Genomic DNA, 24,192 nt, shown 5'->3' on the forward strand with positions numbered 1-24,192 from the left:
TCACATGATCCACGGCAAATCAAAGCCACATTCTCAGTCTAATAAAATACATTCTCACAATTACCCAAAACACAAGGAATAAGGTGATAAATGAGACTTTTGTTGAGAGCAATTGTTCTCCGCCGTGGTTCTGAAATATCACTGCCTGGAATGCTGCAATTTTCTACCAGTTCTAATAAAGCAATTTCACCTCAGGGAGGACCTGAGGAAGGACCTGATAATTAGCTGATTAGATGTAACAGGTGTTGAAAATAAGGGGGTGGGGTTGGGTGTTGATACTTCAAAAATATCACACTGCTTTGAGGTAAAAAGGTTTATTTGACGGCTCATTTATCTAATGTTTGGTTTGGTGGTTCTCAGTTGTGGTCCTAAGATTCCGCTGCCTGGAATTTAGTAAATGTAGTTTACTGTATTTTTTTTACATTAACATGGAAAGATTGCTTGGCTGTGTATCATTATCTGCTTGTTTTTAGCCAATTCTATCATTTAGTTGAACAGTTTTTTGCTAAATCAGAATAGTAAAGATTTGTAGAATGTGTAAGACTAAATTGTCTTGTGGAGAAAACAAAATAAAGACATTTAAGACGCTAACTGGATACCCCTCCTAAAAGTTAATTTAGCCCATACAGTCTGTCATTATTACTAGCTAATAAACACTTCTGTTCACCCAAAACAACAAACATTGCAGACCAGGTCCAACCACCACCAAATGTACAGCAGAAACAGTCTACAGCAGCTAAAGGAATTTTTCAAAGAGCAAAACACAGTTAGAGATTAAAATCACCCTCACTGATTGGTACATGTCCAATATAGCATTACACTTTCATATTTCACTGTAAAAACTTGCAAATTGCAGCAGAATCAGCCTATAGCATCCTCTAGGCACCGTTGACAGATATGATTATGCAGTGTGCAAATTTATACAGTAAAATATGAATGCATAATGCTATATTAAACATGAACCAATCAGTGTTTTAGCTTTGTTGTGTGGCTGTGCTAATAGTGACTTACTGTACAAAAGGGTTGGATGTTGTACTTTTGAGAGGGGTAACTAGTTAGGGTGCTAAAAGCCTTTGTTTTAGTTCCTCCACAAGACACTTTAGTCTTACACATTCTACAAATTGTTACTCTTTTGAGATTGCAACAGCAAAAAAATTGCCAATGACAGACATATTTTGGCTAAAAATCAGCATATAAATGATACACAGCCAAGTCATCTTTCCATTCTTATGTAAAAGATACACTACACTACATTTACTAAACTATAATCAAGAGCTTTGTATATTTTAATAAGACAAATAATCCATATACACTGAGATGTGATCTACAGCATAAATGCATTTTTCTACATTGTCACAGGCCTGGAAAGCATCACAACACATGTTAAACAGCTATAACACTCAACCGCTCAACACCTTTCTTTCCTTCTAAGTTTAGAAAACCCAGCAGACACTAAAAGATGCCTTTTTGACTAATTAATCACAGGCGTCAAGAAGTCTTGAGCCTGAGAAGCTCATAATTTGCATGGACCTATTCCCCTGCTCTATCAAACGATTCAGAACAGCTACGTGCCATCTGGCACTGTCTGAATCAGCCGTGCGCCTCCAACACACGGATTTGGAGCTCACCAGGACACAGGGCCTCTGAAATAAGTGCGATCATCATTGTTTGCTGACCAGTTAGACAGCATCTGTATACAAATGTGTTAAGTCTAAATAGTCCCATTCCATCTGTATATTTCCAGAAAAACAAACAAAAACTGGAAATTGTTGCAATTAGGCCTGTCACGATAATTACATTGTCAACTTACGTATCAGTATAATATCAGTATCACCATTATTATTTATTTATCACAGAGAGAGCTTAGATTGGGCCAACAAAAAAAAAAACAGCCCAAAATTGTCATTATAAGCCCAAGCCTGATTTAAACCCAACATTATTTAGCAAGTAGAGCATTGAAACTGAGCTTTTTAAAACAATATCGGTCTGTTTAAATTGTTTAACATTGTAACACTGAAGAAGCATAGACCTATTATAAAAAAAAAAAAAAGAATTTAAGAAGGGCCACACACAGTGCTGCAAGTCAAATGTGGAGAAGTGGAGGAGCTCACGTGTAAATTCAAATTATTCGTTACAAAAAAAAAAAAACTTACAGACTATCGCTTTAACCACTGTGTTTTTGTTTTATTTCTTTCTGGTATAAAAAAAAATCACTGCTATTTTAAAGGGTGCAATTGCACTATTATTATTATTAGAGGTGGGCAATATGATGGTATATGGTATAAATATATATGGCATATATTAGGGCTGTGAATTTTTGGGAATCCCACAATTCGATTCAGAATCGATTGTTGGGGTCACGATTCGATTTCTTTTATGATTCTTTCAAATCGGATGGATTTCTTACTCTCCATACTTTAGTGGCGCAACAACAAACACTGTAACCCGACACTACACACCCCTCTGTAGCCTTAAAAGGGGAGGCAGTAAGAGCAAAAACTTTCCCTGTCCTGTTGCTGCTGTCTCGCGACACTCACACCTACTGTCCTGCGGAGCTCTTTAACAGTAGGTGCGCTCCGCTCCAAGAATACATTCTGAATCGTTCAATGTTAGAAATGCTATTCGAGCTCCAATCGATTTTTTCCTGCACCACTACCTATAACTACGTGGAGTTTAAGTAAGATAGGCTTGAGTGTGTTCTGTGAAGAACGTGACATTAGCTATCATGCTAGTTAGCCAGTTAAACATTGTGATATAATATTGTTAACATGCTGATGGATTTTATACGGTTTATACCAATATTGGAATTATTTTGCATCAGCCCTACTTATCATGCTCTAATATATCCATTATATTGATGTAATAAAATGTTTATCACAATTATTTCTGGCACAATACACTGATATTACTGTTGTTAAGCTATTGTGACAGGCCTAGTTGCTGTAAAAATATCAAAATGAAGCAAAAAAACCTGAAATAATGAGCCCTCATGCTGTGTAGACCAAGGTTTCCTCACACTAACACAGTTACACTAAGTGACACGTCGTTAAACCAAGCTCTTACGTCAACGCCACGCTGAAACAACTGCTGCCTATCTAAGTAAATCACCTCCCCTGGTCAGCAAACACAGCGATGTTTGCTGAGCATGTCTTTCCCGGATCTAGAGGCTCTGCTCTGTTGTTTTGACTAGGCGTGTCTTGGGACAATGGAACCACTCCACCTTCTGTTTACCAAAGGCTTAACGCTAGGAGAGCTTTTTCCTCTCGCCCTTATTAACATACGGCTATTTTTGAACCCCAGAGAGGAAACCACGCAATAAAACAATGGCTGCTCCCACAGTATATATCAGCATACTGGGAGCATAACACACTCTCTACCATGAAAGGTGTTTAGATCTTAGAGGCTTACGTTTCCTCATAGGTTCTTTCTCCTGACTCTTGACCAGAAATGCCTTATCAGTGACCTGATATCATGTAGTTAGCATTCCAGCAGGCCTCACTCACACAAACACTGGAACAAAGGTAAATGTTTGAACCACCTGCTTCCAGGAAGTTTCGCTCTCAAGGCGTAAAGGTGAAACTGTGAAACTCGTGAACACTGGTGCCAATGCTGGAAACACATATGGGCTCTCTCACACATATAGCACACGTGTCCAAAAGCCACTTGCACGTGGACTTGTTGATTTGGCTGATTTAGCACATCACATGACCACTCCACAACTTCTCCACAAATGAAAGTAGATGCATTATTTCCCCTTCCCTACTAGGGTTTATGACCCAACATCGCGATGGATGGTAACCATCGCGATGCCACGCCCACTTTTTTGTTTTTCCAGAAACATGCACTGACCTTCTTTAGGTCTCCTTCACCTAAAACTTTAGCAGGGATTGTACGGAAAAAGATCAAATCAGGTATATAACTTATATGAATTAGAGTCAGGGAAGAAAATTAAAATAGCCTACTGCTACAAATATGCCTAATTGGCATATTATTCTATTATTTATTATTATTCTATTATTATTAAGATATTATTATTAATATCTAGGTTATAGCTTGTCTTTGTTTTTTTTCTGCATGTCTGTATTAATTTTAAACATTTCATGTTATTCACGCAAATAAAATATAAGCCTGATGGTTGTGCATTGGGAAACTTGCTCATTGCCAACCAGTGTTGGGTACGCTACTTTGAAAAAATAATTAGTTATAATTACTAGTTACTTCTCCAACAAAAATAAAGGAGTTACTAACGGAGTTACTCAACTATAAACGTAACTAGTTACCAGTAAAAGTAACTATTGACTGAATTCAGCGCAAGGCAATAAATAATATAACTCAGTTTAGTTTAATAATTTAGGATGAGTGAGGACCTGTAAAGTTAATAAAATATTTTCAAATATAAAGAATAGGTTGAGGTTTTGGTGAGCTGTTTCAATTATTTGAAACTGAAACTGAAACTGATATTATTCTGCGCACTATTAGAAAGCCTTTGATTGTGTTTTAAATGAGTTTTTATTTCATATTAATTATTTTTTATTCATTTTAAATATTTTTTGTATTTTATTGACCCCCCCCCAACGATATCCTCGTCCATCGTGATGTTTCACTGTAAACATCGTCATCTGCCAACTAAGGAGACATCGCCCAACCCTATTCCCTACTTACTCCAGCAGATGTTTTGCACTAAAGCAGCTCAAATCCAAGGCCAAACAGGATATTTCCTCACCTGCTCCAGGCCGTCGTCCTCCCCCAGGGTCCTGCTGTCCCCATTACTGTTGATGGGGATCTCCATAGTGGCCGCTTTACTCATGATACTGTCCGTCATGCTGGAGCGTCACTGACTGGGAGGAAAAAGAGGAAAAGAAATGGGCAAAAATGAGAGAGTGCAGATTTATATAGAGTGTCTCCTGCAAAAGAAAACTGCTTTCACAAAAAGCAAAAAAAAAAAAGGCTTCTAGCCTAGTTTAGTCAATGCCATTTTATTCTTAGCTTTTGTTTGCTTTGTGTGGCTAACGTTCATTTTTAGAGACGTTTTGCTTATAAGCACAGAGAGCAGAAAGCCATGACCTACATTCAGAAAGCAAGCAATTTAAGCGAGATTAGCTCTCCGCAAAGCAAAAAGCCCAAATCTAGGGTGGACTTCTACCTTGAATGCTTCCTTATAAAGGATCCAACCAAGCACAGATACAGTAAATAGTTTCATGTATGAACATTTATATTACAGCTTTAATAACACTTTAAAGAGAAAAAAAACAAGTGCTCATGTAGTAGTATTTGACCGTGTTAATGGGAAACTGTTGCTGCAAGATCAGATCAGCAAACAGCCCAACCCAGACATAATCTTCCAAAGGAATGGTGGCCCCCGACTTCAAACAGAAAGTCCTTTATTCTTCAGCTAGAAGCGCAGTCAGAGAACCCCTCAGAGCTTCCCAAGATGCCTTTTTCCACATTCCAGTTAGAGTTCTATTCTAAAATAGAAGTTTCTACTGAATGACAGCTAGGTACTGACAACTTACAGCTTCAAATACAATTATGTTACAATATGTTTAAATTTAATGCATCTCTACAGTAAAATTCTCTTCCATGGAAAAAGTATAGCAAACTGCAAGAAGGGTATAGCAGTGTTTCCCACAGCGTTTTATAGTTAGGGCAGCCGCTCTGACAACAAATGCCCCCTGCCTTGTAGGGGTGGGCGATATGGCTCTAAAATAATATCACGATATTTCAGGGTATTTTTGCGATAACGATATACTTGGCGATATAGGAAAACTAAAATAATTCATTCATTTCAGGAATATAGTATAATAGTATAACAGCATAATCATAATGTGGCAAAATAAATAATATAGCATAAAATAATATAATGCAGCAAAGCTTCACAGTAAATAATAGACTACTTTTAAGACAGACCAGCCCTATTATCACGATATGGATTTTTAATATCATGATATTTCTGTGTCACGATATATTGTATACAATATTATATTGCCCACCCCTACTGCCTTGACTACACTTGCAAAAAAAATGACATTGTGCCTCATGCATACATGCAAAGACAGTAAAAGCATCCTGATGGGGCCAAATAGTGGCATCACTTGGTTAAATAAGTTACTGTGCCATCTATTACCTGTTCCTAAGCAAACATTCTGTTTTTCAATCAGGAAAACATTAATAATCCGGGAAGTGGATAGCATAGAGCAACCTGTCTTTGTGGTAGGAATAACCTGTGGAGGCAAGATAATTATTCATCTAAACTACATATATAAATACTGTGTCCTATCAACTGCTTGCTCGCATTATTATTATTAATATTTCATTAAAAAAGGTTAAGTTTGGCCGGGGGACAGATATTTTCTAAAGCATTACATGGCGGGCCACAAAAAAAAAATTCTATTTTGGAAAATGAAGTGTAAAGGGGATGGAGTGCTACAGACTAGTAGCTCTCCAGCCCAGAGGGTAGATGAACCCAATTGGAGAACAGTTGAATTTAGGTAAACCCAAGGAGAAAGGAAAAAATAAATAAATAAACACATCGCTTCTAACATGGAATCGAACCCGTGTCGTCAGGGACACGGTCCAATACACTACCAATTAGGGGTGGGCGATATGGCTCTAAAATAATATCAAGATATTTCAGGGTATTTTTGCGATAATGATATTCTTGGCGATATAGGAAAACTAAAATAATTCATTCATTTTAGGAAAATAGTATAATAGTATAACAGCATAATCATAATGCGGCTAAATAAATAATGTAGCATAAAATAATATAATGCAGCAAAAAATAGTGCAGAATATTTAGTGCATGCATATAAACTGCAAACTAAAACAATTATACAATAAATACACCTAAAGCTTCACAGTAAATAATAGACTACTTTTAAGACAGAACAGCCCTATTATCAGGATATGGATTTTTAATATCATGATATTTCTGTGTCATGATATATTGTATACGATATAATAATGCCCACCCCTACTACCAATGCCCCGAGCGTGACAGAGAGACAGGGGAGGAATGTAAAAAAAAAAAAGTCAGAGAAGCATTATATATATTTTCATATTATTATATCATTATCATTCATTGTAGTTCAAACAACCTCACAGTCTAGATGTTTGCTTATTGTCGACCCCTGGGCTATATATGCAATAGATTGACCACCTAAACCTTGACCTGAACACCATGGGGAATCTCTGGAATGTGCTGGAGAAGACTGCTCCAAATCCCCCATCCTCAGTACAAGGTCTTGGGGAAAAAGTAATGCTAATCTGGACAGAAATAAAGGTTGTGACTTTGCAGAAGCTTGTGGAAACGATGCCACGGCGACTGCATGTCCTAATCAAAGCAGATAAACAAATGCGGCCCAACAAAATATTAAAGCATGAGACCTTTTTTTTGACCAGGCACTGTATTCATGCCACCAAATTTACATAACCCACTAGAAGAAAGCCTAATTATACTAATTATAGGAACACAGGTTGCTACATAAACCAAACCTTGTGTTTGTGGCATTTCCTATGCCAGCATCTGTAGATGAGGAGCTAAAACCTGGTGAAAGCTAGGAGGATCAAACAAGAGGCATCTGTGCTCAGGAAAACCTCGGGAAAAGGGAATTAGAGTTAACCCTGCTTTAATGAGATTCAGGAATTATTACAGTATTTTTCTTACTTTGTTAAAACTGTGCTATAATAATAGTGGGACCTTGGTGAGTCATTGTTAATGCTGTAAACCAGCCAATGAAAGCAGACCTTAATGTTTTGTTTTTTCACGAAAACAAAAGGACAATCAGCTTGCTTCATTCTGAGGCAAAAAGTCAGGGTTGTAAAAAGGCTTGTAAAGTGACATCAGCCAAATACTTGCAATTTTAAATATATTTTTATATATATATTGAACAACAGCAAACAAAACGCTCAATAATGGCATCTTTGGCACCTTTGTTATTTAACTGCAGTTCTGGCACAGCTCTGTATTTATTGCATGCATCACGCATCTACCCAATCTTGTCACATCAGCAAGAGGGCCGTTAAAGAGAAGGATGGGGACAGGCTCTGACTTTCACACAGCTCGCAGTGAAGCAGCGTGTGACTCAGCCCCATGAAGGAGCTCAGGCAAATAAAGGAGTGCACAGAGCTCCCTAATGTGTCTTCATGTGACTCATCGGACTGGGTATTAGCATTGGTGGGCCCGGATTTCAGGGAGTGCCCACTTCACTGCTCTAAAATGAGACTGGCTGCAATGGGATGAACTAAGAACTTAACTAACTCCAGTAATGTAGTAAAGCGATCCTCTCTAATATTAATATCTGAAGTTCCTCTACATTATTAACCTGATTGAGGGTCAGTGTGTTTTTGTGCAAGGCCATTACTGAGGAGTGGGGTTTCAATTTATACTTCAGGAACAATCCAAAGCAATCCAGACTGTTCTCATACAGAGTTCCCCAATGGTGGAACAAACTACCTTCCACTACCAGAGCAGGAGAATCTCTCGCTATCTTTAACAAACTCCTGAAGACAGAGCTCTTCAAAGAGTACTTACTCTCCTAACACCTCTAACTAACTACCTTCTACTACCAGATCAGGAGAATCTCTCACTATCTTTAATAAACTCCTGAAGACAGAGCTCTTCAAAGAGCTCTTACTCTCCTAACACCTCTAACTAACTACCTTCTACTACCAGATCAGGAGAATCTCTCACTATCTTTAATAAACTCCTGAAGACAGAGCTCTTCAAAAAGCACTTACTCTCCTAACACCTCTAACACACTAACTACTTCTAACCCCATTTCCTTCTTCCCCTCCTTCACTCCTCTACCCTAAGCCCTGTCTAAAGATGTTTTACCTTTAACTTCTATTATTTTTGTACTTGACTATTATAAGTCGCTTTGGACAAAAGCGTCTGCCAAATGTAATGTAATGTAATGTAATGTAATGTAATGTAATGGAACATCCTTACTAGAGAACAGCTGAAGAAACCATCTAAAAGGGTACAAACCAAACAGAGATGTGCCAACTGGAAGTCAGTCAAATGAAGGTGTGACCGGCAGCAGCTCCGTGGCCTGCGGTGATGACATTAGTTAACTCGTCAAAACTCCCACTATTGGGTCTAGTAAGCTCACCATGCCCAGCCGGGAGCGGCTGTTAGACAGCATGGTGAAGCTTTTATCCTCAGGCCGGAGGAAATGACCCTTAATGAATTCACACTTACTGAAAGCTGATGAGAGAGGCAGGCTGCTACATAATAAAACAGCACCGCTAGCGACCATCCACAAAGAAGAAGAGCTCAGGAATAGCTAGCAGGTTGCAGGGAGCTCACACAGCCCTTGCCCCATACCTTGATTAGCGCTCTGTTTACTCTGCTTTACCGTAACACAGGCCTTGCCGACTTTCAACAGAGATATATTGGAATTCAAACATAAAAAAAGCAGCCTATTAAACGCACTACGACTAACAGTAGCCTGTTAATGCAAATTCCCAAGAAAAATAGCAAAATGTCAGAGGAGTTCATCAGTTGTAGCTATAGAACAGCTAAAGAAGCCCCATTAAAAAGAGAACAATGTGGGAAAAGAGTCCCTTTTTACACTTGGTAACTGCATTCACTTTGAGAATCAGGATTAAATCTCAATAAGGTCAAGCCACACAGAAATGCAAGTGTAAATGCACCCAAGGCGCATTTAAACAAGCTACAAATCCAATCACTCAAAGCACTCTAGGAGGTGGTCTAAAGCTATGTTCAGACTGTAGGCAAATCAGATTCGTTCTTTAAATCAGATCTTGCAAAATTTGCAAGTGATCAAATCAAATTTGCAAGTCAGACATCACAAACAGATCTGCATGGGTTGCTGTGGTAACAATGTAGGCAGCAGTGACAAACCTTGAAGTCATTGTTTGTTGATTTGTGCGTGGCAAAAAGTCACATTGAAATCAAGTGGTTTGTGCTGTTTAGACTATGAAAAATAAATCTGGATGGGGCTATATAGATATCTATAGCTATGTCTCACACAGCAATCAAATATTAGTCTGACTAACTGGGGACACATTGAGCTACCATTGGTGTACCAACCATACCAACTGAATGTAGCTAAAATCTTAACAGGATACTATTTACATGAAGTAACCACGTGTAAATGTGGTCAAAGAGATTTGAGCACAAAGCAACCGTCCATCAAAAGTGAGTTTTAAGGGAAAAGTAAAGGTAAAAAGTAAATAGCTGTCTGTGGTGATCAGGCCTACTGGTCTCCATTAATCAAAAACCATTACATTACATTACATTACATTACATTTGGCAGACGCTTTTGTCCAAAGCAACTTACAATATTGAAGTGCAAATAATAGAAGAGGTTAAGTACAAAAATAATAGGAGTTAAAAAATAAAATAAAATAAAATAAAACATCTATAGATAGGGCCTTAAGGAGGTCAGAGGGAAATAATGGGATAGAGGAGTAGAGAAGAGGAAGAAGGAGATGAGGTTAGAATTAGTTAGTTTGTTAGAGGTGTTAGGAGAGTACGTGCTCTTTGAAGAGCTCTGTCTTCAGGAGTTTATTAAAGATAGCGAGAGATTCTCCTGATCTGGTAGTAGAAGGTAGTTTGTTCCACCATTGGGGAACTCTGTATGAGAACAGTCTGGATTGCTTTGTGTGAATGTTTGTTTGGTAAAGCGAGGCGACGTTCATTGGAGGAGCGCAGCGGCCGGGAGGTAGCGTAAGCCTTCAGGAGCGAGTGCAGGTAGGAAGGAGCTGTTCTGTCATCACCTTGTAGGGGATTGTAAGCGCTTTGAATTTGATGCGAGCATCAACTGGTAGCCAGTGGAGCTCAATGAGCAGCGGAGTGACGTGCCCGTTTTGGCTGGTTGAAGACCAAACGTGCTGCTGCATTCTGAATCATCTGTAGTGGTTTTACTACACAGGCCCGGAGGCCAGTTAGTACGGCATTGTAGTAGTCGAGGCGTGAGATTACCACAGGTTGTACCATACTATTACAATACATTGCACACAAAAAAAAACTACCAGTGTTAAATTAACACTTTTTTGCAGAGTAAAGTCAAGGTCTGCCTCCAAATTCATTTTAAAACCACATTTTTTACGCACCATAAAATATTTTTTGATTAATAAATATCACAAAAGGAAGAAATTCAGTATTTTACAGGTCTGATCTGATTAGACACTGGGTTTTGCCACAAGAGGGCATGAACTTGGTTCCATAAGAAAGCGCTCTCTTAAGCTACTTTTGGGTTGCGTACCCTTAAGTGAGAGATTATTGATCAATGCTGAGAAACTGAAAAACTGAGACTGAGAAAGACAGACACGGTCATCTTCTGGGGAGGTGTTCATCGAACTACGGTGCAGGGAATGCATAGGCTATAGCATATGTTTGACATAGAAGTATAAGTTGGTCTTAATAGTGACACAAGAGACACTTAAGAGTTTAGCAATATGTGCAGCACACCCTACGGCCACATGGCTGGGCTTCCAAATTCAATTTTCCCACAGGACAATGCTCACCCACACAAAGCAAGAGTTTCCCCAGACTGTCTTCACAAAAATGCATTTCTTCCATTGCCTACCAATCTAGAAGTAATAGGGACAAACGGGATGTCCCATAGCTTTATGCCTGCACGCCTCTATACCCAACCATCTCATCTCACACCAAGACTAGAGCCTTCTGTTCAACTGAACAGCTTTTCCCAGCAAATGTATCCTTCTACTTTCCATTTGTTGTCAGCAGCCCTATCCGAACGGGAACAGTTTCTCAGGGGGACGTCTGTAAAAATATTTCACACTTCTACTCAGTGAGAAAACTCTTACATCCAGACTGCAATTGTTTTTTTGGCTTCTTGGTCACAAGACGTTCAGTAGCTCCTTCATTTCCACTCTCTGTTGTGTTTACGTGGATCTCCGTGGAAACACGTGCCCACTATGTAATCACGGTGCGTGGCAGTGGGCAAATAGCCATTTTATTCAACGTGAGGTGAAAAAACTTAGGGATGCGAGTCTTAGGGAGTTAGGGACTAAAATTACCGGACAACCATGGAGTTTAGAGGAAAACAGAAGGTACTTCAGCCTGTAATTTTCTCATAAGACATCTGAGAAAAACACATATATGGTCGTTCCGGACGGGAATAAAATCACAGAGGATCCCCCATAAAGGAGAAAATTACCCCAGGACCCCCTGAGAAACTAACGAGTGCATCTTGGAAAAACAGAGTAAAACCTCTTATGAAAAAGACTAAACTACCAGACATATCCCAAGAGAAACACTTGAACAGACTGTCATGTTTTCCACCTTCCAACCATATGACAACAAGGCAGCTAAGTCATGTTTTTGCTGATTTGTCTGGTTTCCTTTTTTAAATAATTTAATTAGATATTTTTTGCTGGTTTAAACATCTTGGTTTCATAGTACTGTACATAATATGCTGCTAAATAATATTATACACCAATGTCTTAACAGTAAAGGTTTAAAGGTTTCCTTTAATGCTTTACTGAAGGCCCAGACTACAGCATGTAACAAGGAACCTTTGAGGAACCCAGAAAACAAAGATAAAAGATAAAAAATGAACTTTAGGAAGGTTAGGAAAGTGTTTGAAATAAATAAATACACGCAAGCAGATGAAGGCCAGACTGAGCAGTAACGTTACTGTACTAACAGCTGAAACACAGTCACCAGAGGGAGCTTGAGAGGAGCTCCAGGTGTACACAGGTTGTGGCTCTGTGCCTTTTCTCATTATCCAGCTACACACTGCTTCTACTGCTAGATACAGGATTGCATATGGAATATAAAGACGGGGAAGCGTTACAGAGTGTATTAAACAAATCCCAGCGATAATAATCCAGATAGAATCGTGAACAAAACCGAATTACTGCAAATAAACTGAATCTGCTGCTGCGTATCGTTTCAGCATCCAACAACGAGCCACTGTCAGAACTGTGGCCCTCTCAATAAAATCGCTCTCCGTTGCACCAGCCTGCTCGAGCTCGAGCCAGCTGACAAACCACACACACTCGTATTCCCACATTTTCCGTCCTTAAAGGCACACCGAGCCCCAGAAAGAGCTGTACTCTACAACAATGATAAAACAGATAACCCCGCGTGCCGCTCTCTTACCTGCGCGTGCCCTATTCCAGGATTAGCTAGTGCACGAGCTAGCGGGCTAGTTCGAGCCAGTTCACGCGCAGCCTCGCGCTGTCAGGCCAAAAAACAGCGTAAAATCAACAACAGGAGCGCTGCATTCAGAAACCAGGGGTTTTATCTCCGCAGCTCCCCATCTTCCCCCGCTGCCTCCGCTCCAGCTGTCTGTTTGTGTCAGAAAGAGAAAACCCCCGGCAGCACAGGAGAACGCCTAGCGGTGAGCGCGGCGGACGGCTCGCCTCGGACAGCGTGGAATACGTGGAGTTACACTAACGCTACGCACTTTGCGTAAACAAAGCGGCCATGTTGGGAAGGGCATGTTCTTAAACACACCCGTGTTCCGCCCTGCAAGGAGAGATACTACCAGAGAATCTCTACAGAGAGGAGAAATCTATCTATCTATAACTGTAATATAACTCTGTACTAATAAAGCTTAATTGGTCCCCTGAAGAGGGAGGGTAGTGGTGGGCCAAAAAAAAAAAATTGGTTATGGGCACTAAGGTGGCATTTAAAAAAATATTAATGTGTGACTACGACTTTTTAAGGTGGGATCAAGATCCTAATCTGTGAGAATGAGATAATTAAGTCATGGCCATGATTTATTAAAGTGTGGGAACAAAATAATTAAGTCATAGGCAGAGAAAAATAAAGCTTGCTTTTCTGTAAATGAATGCCTACATTGAAGACTCAAATTTACATTAAAGCTTCAATCCAAGAATAATCTTTTGTAAAAAATAAATAAATAAATTGGACTGAATTGGAATTGAAGTAAAATTAATTAAGTCGTGGCCATGCCTTAGATTTTCATTCCCACGCCTTAATATGCATTCTTTTTTTTTTACATGATGGCACTTTGGGGGCTCTGTATATTTGTCCACTATTTTAATATTTAATTTTATATTTATATTTATATTTAATGTTTAAGACCCATTATTAAATTATTTGGTGTTATGACTGTGATTAGCATGAGAGTTTTTAGAGGTTAAGAAGTCTAGACAATTTTACTTGGCACAGCAGGCTTTACTTACCAAGCGTTTGCCAATATATATCTCAATATATTTTAGCTGTAAAACAAATTAAGCCATAAATATTTGTCCTATATTTAAACATTTTTTTTAAACAAAAAAGTGTACAAATAATGGAATATAATCATTGTTCAAATCAAAACCTATCCACATCATGTCACTTTACACTGCAGCAAGAACCTAGCAGATGTATGTAGCCTAGTACTCGAGGAAAATGTTCCAACTAATATTTGCATTGTACTAAAATACATTCATTTTTAAAGGGCACATCAACATTAACATTTTTAAAATAACATTATAATCATTATATTATTTAGAAAAATGTGTTTTTGGCAGGGGGGTAGTGCATTATAGGCCTCTATGGTGCGGCTTTTGTCCTTTATGGCACACAGTAGATTAGCAGTAATGCTAGCGTCCCTGTTGTACAAAAGCTGCCTGTTGTAGAAAAATGGAAATATACATGTAGGTTTTCTTTGCTTTTCTTGCGAAAAACATTGATATATTTTGAAAAATTAAAGGAATATCTTGGCCAAATGGTGAGTTACTATTTTTAATTTGAGTTTTAGCCGATTAGCTCCGTTCACCTCCATTCATTTTGGACTCTCTCGCGGGCTCCCTCTAGCGGTTACCGGTAATATTCTGATGTAACAGGAGAGATGGGTGGACAGTCTTTCCATAAACCAGCTCTGATCCTGCTGGAGGGGGCGGGGCTTGTGCTGAATACAGGTAGGAAAAAGTCCACCTGTTTGAGACGAGAGAGGCTGCGTCCAGAAACTTTTGCTACTCCTCCATTCCTACTCCTCCTTTCCTACTCCTCCTCTCCTACCCCGGAAGAAGGCGGAGGAGTCGAGGAGAGGAGGAGGAGGAGGAGGAGGAGGAGGAGGAACGGAGGGAAGGAGCTGTAATTGGGGAAATGGGACAGCTGATCCCTTTTAGTTAGGATGTTGACTACCGATGAACTGAGCCAATCACAACGCTCACTTTCAGCACATGCCGGATACTGCCCAGCCAATCACAGCTTCTGGATAGAGCTCCACATACAAAAATAAAAACGAGAGAGATCAAGCTTCAAAGTGCAGCCTGATTAGCCAGTGATGAAGGTTGCATATGTAAATATTAAATTATTTTAATAGTTAAATATGATTTCATTGAATGTAATAAAACAAAAAACAAATATTAATAAATAATAAATGTAATAATAAATATTATATTTTGCAGACATGTTGAAGTGAAAAAATATTAGATTAAACAGCATCAATGGAACATTACTATCACACAGCTAAATATTCAAATATTCCAATAAAATCCTGCTTACTCCCAGGCATTTTGGACGCATTTCTCTGGCCAGAGATATATATATATCTCATGTTACAAATATGGGATAATTTTTATTGATCATACAGCTTATCTAAACTAAAAATTATATTACAGCTTTACTGGCTGTTTAGATAGATAAGGAACCTAGTTAATTAATATGTTTATGACGTATATTTGTGCGTTCCCTTCTCTATTCCCATGTGCTCTGTGGGCGTGGATGCAGTGATGTCATTCAAAAATCCTTAAAAGTCTTCCGGAGTAGGAAGCTTTTATGTTCCCTCCGTTGGAAGCCTACTACAGGAGAATTTTAAGCGGCTTCTTTCGTCTCCTACGGTATTCGGACAGGCGGTAAGATGGCGTCACAAAATCAGTTTCCGGGTCACGGAGGAGGATCAGTAGGAAAAAGGAGACACTTTTGGGGTTTCTGGACGCAGCCAGAGACTCCTGATTTTCTGTTCATTATTAAGCAGGATTATTAAAATATCTCTGAATAATCTGTGTAAAACATTCAGCCACTAACATTTACCTCCTATAATATTATATGTGTGTTAAAAACAAAAGAAATTGAGAGCCTGGAGGTAAAAGTAGTGCTTCAATATAAATTAACCCCCTTAGTTTTAAATTATCATAATGCAATATAAACTCCTACAATGTACGCATGATATAGTTGATGTAGTGATGTGCATGAAATGCTAAGGCATCCAGTCTGGCCTTGTGTTTTATTAAGCTAAAATGCCAATATCTAATTAAAACACAGCTTAACACTCACATCTAGCACTGAACTGTTCATTACCTTGGCAACAAAATGATGTATTTTTTATCTTTTGATTCAGATACAGAGACCTTCATTCTTACACCGCCTTCTAATTTAGTTAGTGTGGACAGCAAGGCATCAAGTCACCATTTGTTGCGTTTCAGACACATCCCAAGTAACAGACAGTGGAACCTTTTCACTGTAAGCCCGGATAAGTTGAGTTTACTTAAAAAATTTGAGGAAACCGGTTGCCTTAAAAAAGTTAAGTAATGGGCAATGAAAACTTAAGTTAACATAACTTAAAACATCAAGTTAATACAACTAAATTGTAAGTTGATTTAACTCTTTTGTTTTTGTTACACCAATTCATTTGCCCTACAATTCTACTTAGTATCTTGAGTTACAAGTAAACAAAAGTTTTGATTTCTTCTTACTTTCCTTTTTTATTAAACGTTACTTAAATATTTTTATAAATATTCATGGAAAAAACAGAGAAAAACTCGCGGAGCCGGCGGATGGAGCTCGCGGAGCTGGCGGGAGAAGCTCGCGGACCTGGCGGGAGAAGCTCGCGGAGCCAGTGGGAGAAGATCGCGGAGCCGGCGGATGGAGCTCGCGGAGCTGGCAGGAGAAGCTCGCGGAGCCGACGGGCTCGCGGAGCTTGCGAAGCCGACGGGCGAAGCTCGCAGAGCTCGCGGAGTCGATGGGAAATGGCAGAAAAAAAACTTTTTTTTTGCATTTAAACCTGCCCTTTTCCCAGCTTGCTGTTGGTGAGGCGGCGGGCGAAGCTTTGCGTCCTCCGTGCCTCTGCAGTCTAAACTGCAAGGCGGGAAAATGTGGGCAGCTCAGTGGACCAGTCACAGCTGCCGCTCTCAGTGTCGCTGAGCTTGCAAGCCTGCCCGCCGTCTCCGCGAGCTTCTCCCGCCGGCTCCGCGAGCTACGCCCGCCGGCTCCGCGAGCCTCGCCCGCCCGCTCCGCGAGCTTCTCCCATCGGCTCCGCGAGCTCCGCCCGCCCGCTCCGCGAGCTTCTCCCATCGGCTCCGCGAGCTACGCCCGCCGGCTCCGCGAGCTCCGCGGGCAGGCTCGCAGGCTCAGCTACACGGACAGCGGCAGAGCTTCGCCCGCCGCCTCACCAACAGCAAGCTGGGAAAAGGGCGGGTTTAAATGCAAAAAAAAGTTTTTTTTCTGTCAAATAACTTAAAAAGTTAAGTCAATCAGTGCAAAAACTTAAAATGTTTAGTTTATTAAACTAAAAACTATTAACACGTTTAAATACGTGCTGAAATGAGTACAATATACTTACATTTGACAGTAATGGACTAAAACTTAATAATTTATGTACATTGAATATACATTTTTAATTAGAAATAAAATCCGGGCTTACAGTGTTCCCATGTAGTTTATTAATGCAATATCATTCCCAATGACATAATGTAGTGGACTAAAAAAACAGTCCACTACAGTAAATAATAAATATTTAATCCACCCATCAGAGGATGCTCCTAGGCTTAATTCCTAAGGAAACTACAGTTTCTGGCTAGGTCAGAATGGCTAGGCCTGGCTAGGTTAAAATAAACCTTTTGCCATTTTGTATACTCAAATATTCGTGAAGCATTGTGTCATGTGGTAGATCAAGAGTAAAGAGTGAATGAACAGATGGAAAATATGTTCGCCACTTAGCTTAGCATAGGAGCTGTTATTTTCGATTCAGGAGAGGAATTTCTCTCTGTATTTTTTGTATATTCTGTAATGCATTGTTTAACACAAAATACAAGGTTTATTTCACCATTGTATTCCACTGTGTGGCTCTGTGAATGTTCAAAAGCAAATCACAATGCACAGGATTGCATTTCGTCTTGAAACAGTGGCTGCGTCCAGAAACTTTTGCTACTCCTCCTCTCCTACTCCTCCTTTCCTACTCCTCCTCTCCTACCCCGGAAGAAGGTGGAGGAATCGAGGAGAGGAGGAGGAGGAATGGAGGGAAGGAGCTGTAATTGGGGAAATGGGACAGCTGATCCCTTTTAGATAGGATGTTGACTACCGATGAACTGAGCCAATCACAACGCTCACTTTCAGCACGTTTCAGAACATTACTGTCACACACAGCTAAAAATTCAGATATTCCAATAAAATCCTGTTTACTCCCAGCCGCATTTTAGGCCGCATCTCTGACCAGTGACTCTGGCAGCCCTGTCTGACCTCAGCCTTATGAGGGACCTAGTTAATTAATATGTTTATGGCGTATATTTGTGCGTTGCCTTCCCCATTTTCGCGTACTCTGTGTGCGTGGATGCAGTGATGTCATTGGAAAATCCTTAAAAGTCTTCCGGAGTAGGATACACTGATGTTCCCTCCGTTGGAAGCCTACTACAGGTGGATTTTAAGCGGCTTCTTTCGTCTCCTACGGTATTCGGACAGGCGGCAAGATGGCGTCACGAAATCAGTTTCCAGGTCACGGAGGAGAGGAGGAGGATCGGTAGGAAAAAGAAGACACTTTTGGGGTTTCTGGACGCAGCCAATGTCTTTCGTGAAAGCATATAAGTAGAACTTTTGACCAGTCCAAACTTTTCACTGGTACTGTATAACACTTGAAATAACACAATGAAACACAATGAAAGCATGAATGAATTATTTTCATCAATGCCATTGAGCTGTTTGTACTGCTTTATTCAGTAGTTCGTTGAACAGTAGATGGCAGTGCAAAGTAAAGGAAAAGCTTGTGCACTCCTACTTCTTTTTTCCAGAGCACAGTTTATACTCATCAGGATGGTTTATGTTTGGAATGCACGGTTTAATGATACTTGCCCTCATGCCCTGCACTTTTTAAAACGTAACTACGTATTTAACTACAGCTCCCAGCAGGAAACATCTGTCTCACTCAAACAGTGGATGTTGGTTTGTTTATGATACTGCTGAATGCTGACGCAGGTTGATGATGAGGAAGAGCCCAAATTCATGTGCTGATTCCTTTATTTTACGGCTATTTATTAAACAAAATATTTTCCCATATATAGAATACAATTACTGAGGGAGTGGGATCCATTTGTCCACAGCCTGCGTTTTAAAGCTCCACTAGGTAGGATTGAGATTTTGTCCTCGTGGGCTCCCCCTACAGTTGCAGAGTGCAATAAATGTATACAGCACTGCTAATCGCTGCTAGCTTCCGCCTGCTACCCTACAGCTTTAGCAGTTAAAACAAACACTTTAACTCAACTTATACATCACAAATTTACACTCTGGTTGTTTTAATAACCTTTTAACTCTCTAATAGCAGGGTTTTGTAGTCCTTGTAGAACTGTAAGAACTACATACAGGTCGGAAAGCAGGTCGCAGTTCTCGAAAGAGGCGCAGTTCTCAAAAAATTACAGAGTCTGGTTTGAGCTCAGAGGAGCTCCGGCACAGACGTGAGAGCAATGAAAGCGCAGCGTAAGTTCTACTATAGACTCCAATGCTACGTCACCTAATTACCTATCCAATCAGATTTTCTCTTCTGCTTTAAATAACGATCACTCATTCAGTACCTTGCTGCATTTCAGACGCTGTTGGTCGCTCTTCCTGACGTTGTCCGCAGTTCTCTCGCTTATGTCCCGTTCTCGCTTCTAGTGTGTCCGACCGGCGTCTCGTGTTGGCCTCCTGTTGCTAACCTCCTACTGCTGGCCGCTTTGTCGTCGGACGCCTCCCGCTCCTACTGACGGCTGCTGCTCCCCACGTCCGGTCGGCTGTGCACGGAAGACGCAATCTGCTTGCCACGCGCCGCGCCGTTGGCTGGCGGCCCGCTACTCTACCCCCTCCTGCTCTGTCCCGCCGCCGCCCCAGCCCACTGTCGGAGATAAGCCCCGGCTGTCCCGGTCCTTCGGGCGGTCGCTGTCTCGGCGTGGAGTTCGGACTCTGGTTTGGTCGCTGTCGACGAGCGCTGTGGATCTGCTTCCGGGTTGCCTCTCCCTGTAACGCAGTGTTCTGTCGTATTGTGCAACCCGTCGTGATGTGCTTCTCGACGCCAGTGCCCATGCGCGGGGCCTTTGTTTGTTTTCTTATTTCGTGGTTTTCTGTTAAGTTGTGGTATCCCCTCCTTACTCTTAACTGTCCTCCGATATTTTGTTTCGGCTTTATTGTATTCCTGCTGAAGCATGTTTGAATATGGGGCTTTTTCTAGCGTTTTTACTTTATTCGTGTACTAGAATAGCGCGGTTCGATAGGGTGGCAGGTTGTAACTGAGCTCCGGTTCACCCGGCCCCTCTGCCTTCGCTCCGCCTCCCCTGGCCTCTGCTGCTGCTGCGGCTGGCGCGGACCTGCCCGTATCTTTCTCCTCTGGCGCGCTCTCCCTGGAACTTTGACTTTTGCTGAGCTGACTGGCGCGCTCCTGCCTGGATCTTCTAATGTTGCTGTGCTGCCTAGCGCGCTCCTGGTTCGTTCGCCGCTACTGCGCTGCTGGTGCGCTTCTGTCGGATCTGCTGCTGCTGCTACTGCGCTGCTGGTGCGCTTCTATCGGATCTGCTGCTGCTGCTGCTGCTACTGCCCTACCTGGAGCTTCTGCCGGATCTGCTGCTGCTGCTGCTACTGCCCTACCTGGAGCTTCTGCCGGATCTGCTGCTGCTGCTGCTACTGCCCTACCTGGCGCTTCTGCCAGCTCTGCTGCTGCTGCTGCTACTGCCCTACCTGGAGCTTCTGCTGGATCTGCTGCTGCGCTGCCGCGTGTGTTTCTGCCTGGGTCCTCTGCTGCTTGGCCTCTTCCTCCTCCTGTTTAGCTACTGCCGTGCCTGGCCCGGCTTTTGGTAGGCCGTTTGTTTCTGCTGATGCTGCTATGGTTTTCCCCGCGCTTGCGTGCTGTCATCCTACAAGGTAAGGTTCTTCTTTTGCCTTCCTTCCGAAGCCCGTTTGCCCCCGGCGCGTGGATGGTCCTCTTCGTGGTCTTTTGACCTTATGGCTGGCCGCTCTTCTACCTCTTGTCTTTTTCTTTTTTCTGTTCTGTCTTCTGTTCGCTGTTCTGTTGATTTTCCGGACTTTTGACTACATTCTGACATTCTACCGCTCACTGCTTCCTTCTTCCGTCGTCTCTTCCCCGACCTCGCCTCCCTTACTGTCACGTGCAGTTACTCATGATTGGGTTTTCACGTATTCGCTTCTTCGTCATATTTTGTATCATGTGCATGTTTGTGTTTCTCAGTGCTTTCAGTCTCTTGCGTTCCATGTCATTGCTCCTTGCACTTTGCTCCGTAAATTATTGATGGCAGTTGGCAACATCTACTGCTCTGCCTAGTTTACGGTATTCATAATGGTAATAATATTAATAGTACTAATAGTGATAATGGTAGTAATATTAGTACTAATAATAGTGATAATGATAATAATGATGCCGATGTTACTCTTTATTTTGTAGCACCTTCATACGTTTCAATGCAGCTCATCGTGTGCTGTACATGGAATAAGCACGAAAAATAAATATGTAATGGTTCATAATAATGCTAGTGGTGCTAGTACTAATTAGACATAATGCTAGAATACGAACTGACGTACAATGAATTGTCCAACTGTAGTATATTATTTATTGGTATATTTATTTATATAAACCATACATAATGATAATAATAATAATGGTACTGCTGATACTCTTACGAATTATTGTACCTGTAAACTGGATTAGTTGTTAAAGCTTAGTTTAAAGGACTATGTCTTCCTCTGCGTTTTAAAACTGTTTGCTGCTGACCTGCTTCCCGGCTTATCTTCTTCTTACCTTTTCTTTTCTATTTAATCTTTTCTTTTCTGTTCTTCTGTGTTTTGATCCGTATATAGTGTGTTTCTTTATTCTTACTGTTCTTTATTTCTTATGAATCGTGCTGTTGCTGCTGGATGTCTACATTTCCTTAGGGCTATTTCATATCTATGTATCTGTATCTTTATCTGTCTCTGGGTTCGCGATTTCGCTTGGGTGCTTTTCGTGTGTTCTCTGTTTGCTGCGTCGTTCGTGGCTTTTCTAGTCTCGCTTTCTTGGTTGTGGTCCGGTATTTCTCATTGTTCTCCTCGGCGCCGTTTCTTCGGCTGCGCTCGGTGCGAGCGCCGCTCTGTTTGTCGGTTTTGGGTATTTATTTCCAAGGGCGATAGTTTGCCGACTGTTGGCTATTAATTTTGACCCTCGCCCCTGGATCTGCCTCTCAGTTCTGTACGAAATGATCGGTGGTGATCGCGTGCGTTTCATTACTTTTTATTGTCTCTGAAATTATTAATAAAATACGTTGTGACCGCGAAGCTGTGATCACGATCCTCATTTAAGTTGTTCTTTCTGCACTCCGATTATGTCATTGCTCAATTTAATTACCTGGGACTCAGTAATTATAAATTAATTTCATAATTGGTAACAAACTTTCTCTCTACAAAATTATTGATGCCAATTAATAAGGAACGTCGTAATAGTCAGATTATCCGAGTTCGTTTTCTAATCCAGCTATATGCTTACTCCTCAAAGGCATTGCAAAAATCCTCTTCCTCAATTTAATATAGCTTGCCATTTACAGAAATAAATCTAATTTACAAGTCTTATATATTCTCCCTATGTTTCCACTGCATACGGCAGCTTTTATGGATTTAAGCGCACAGGCATTTCACGAGCGCGCGCCGACAATATTTATTTGATCAGTTCAATGCCTCACGCTGTCTGATTTAAGCTCTACTCCTTCCTTCATTTCTGTTTGCGCGAAACATTCTGTTGCAGATAACAGGGTCCTGTTTTACAATTAAAATACTAAAAGTGCACTTCTATTTCTGTCTTCACTTCTGGGGCAGCTATCTGCTTTCACGCTCTTCTAAACTTTATGCGCCTCTGTTTGGTTTCACCTAATAGCTACCCTATGGCGAAACAGTGGTCAGATTTCACCTGTCAAATGTCAATTAGGAAACGCTGACCATCTCCATCCTGCTACGCTGGTCGCTCTCTTTAGGAACGACGCAGCCACATCCTCAGCGAAGCTGACGTCACCATTTGCTACTTGAAGAAGACGGGTAATTTCAGCACACCTGTCACACACTAGACCAGAACTGGACCTACTGCTGAACGCTCAGCAAGCTCATTCAACACTGTCTAAGTAAGTATTATTTATAAGCAAACACTGGAGGCGGTGGAAGTACTACATACTTTAGAGTATGTTAATTTGTGCATCAATCCGGCGATTTAAATGATCTATTATACATCAACATTTGCTTTTGTTTCAATGCTTCTCTAACAGTATTAACCAGTGTTAAAACGATCTGTGATGCTCTCCCAACACTGCTGATTATCACATGTCTATACCTATAGCTTAATGCATTATGGCCCGTGGTCATTTACATCAACACATGCCAGGAGACAATCTCCTCTTTATCTTGGGCTCACAGCCCAGACGACATGACATGAGGATTATTGCATGTTACTAACAGCATGTTTTTTCAGGGGTCGAACCCCGCGCTCAGCGTTTTACAGGGCGCGCAGCCCGTTACTAACAGCAACGCATGCTTTGGGGGCGGTCCCCGCGCATGAGGGCTCAACGCCCAACCTAGATGCATGTTTTGGCCCTTGGCCCTCACTAACAGCAATGCATGCTTTTCGGGCTCGACGCCCAAGTGTATGAATGTAGAGCCCGTGGCTCGACTGCTCGAGGGCGCACCCCTCGCATAACCTCTTCTCTTTCTTCTAACCTCATTTTCCTTCTCTCCTCCTTCGCTCCTCTATCCCGTTGTTTCCCTCTGACCTCCTTTAGGCCCTATTGTATAATGTTTTCCTTCTACTATTTCTGTATTTATCTTATAACATATTTGTGCTGTATCTTAGTCGCTTCAGACAAAAAGTCGGCTAAACGTAATTTAATGCAAGGTAAAATTATGATCGATGAATACAGAATGAACAAATGAACGAAATAAATAAAAGAATGAGGTAGGCACGCAGCCTACATATTTGTGGCATTCCCCGCGTATGATCGGATGAATACAATGAATGAACGAAAGACTGA

General features: G+C 41.0%; 1 protein-coding gene across 5 annotated transcripts in view; it reads right to left on the reverse strand.

Moving 5' to 3' along the window:
• arfip2b (ADP-ribosylation factor interacting protein 2b) overlaps window positions 1–13,373 on the reverse strand; it is a 46,913-nt gene extending 33,540 nt beyond the window's left edge. For 2 of the 5 annotated variants that reach the window (XM_049468956.1, XM_049468954.1), the window contains exons 1-2: window positions 13,100–13,373; window positions 4,724–4,838 (exon numbers count right to left, since the gene is read on the reverse strand). In XM_049468956.1, the coding sequence (XP_049324913.1) occupies window positions 4,724–4,822 (99 nt within the window). In that variant the 5' untranslated portion in view covers window positions 4,823–4,838; window positions 13,100–13,373. The remainder of the gene's footprint in view (window positions 1–4,723; window positions 4,839–13,099) is intronic. The other 3 variants (XM_022681443.2, XM_049468958.1, XM_049468957.1) reach the window with 3 other exon arrangements.
• Window positions 13,374–24,192: the final 10,819 nt, after the last annotated feature.

The sequence above is a fragment of the Astyanax mexicanus genome, chromosome 20 (genome assembly GCF_023375975.1).
Source record: "Astyanax mexicanus isolate ESR-SI-001 chromosome 20, AstMex3_surface, whole genome shotgun sequence".
NCBI lineage: Eukaryota > Metazoa > Chordata > Actinopteri > Characiformes > Acestrorhamphidae > Astyanax > Astyanax mexicanus.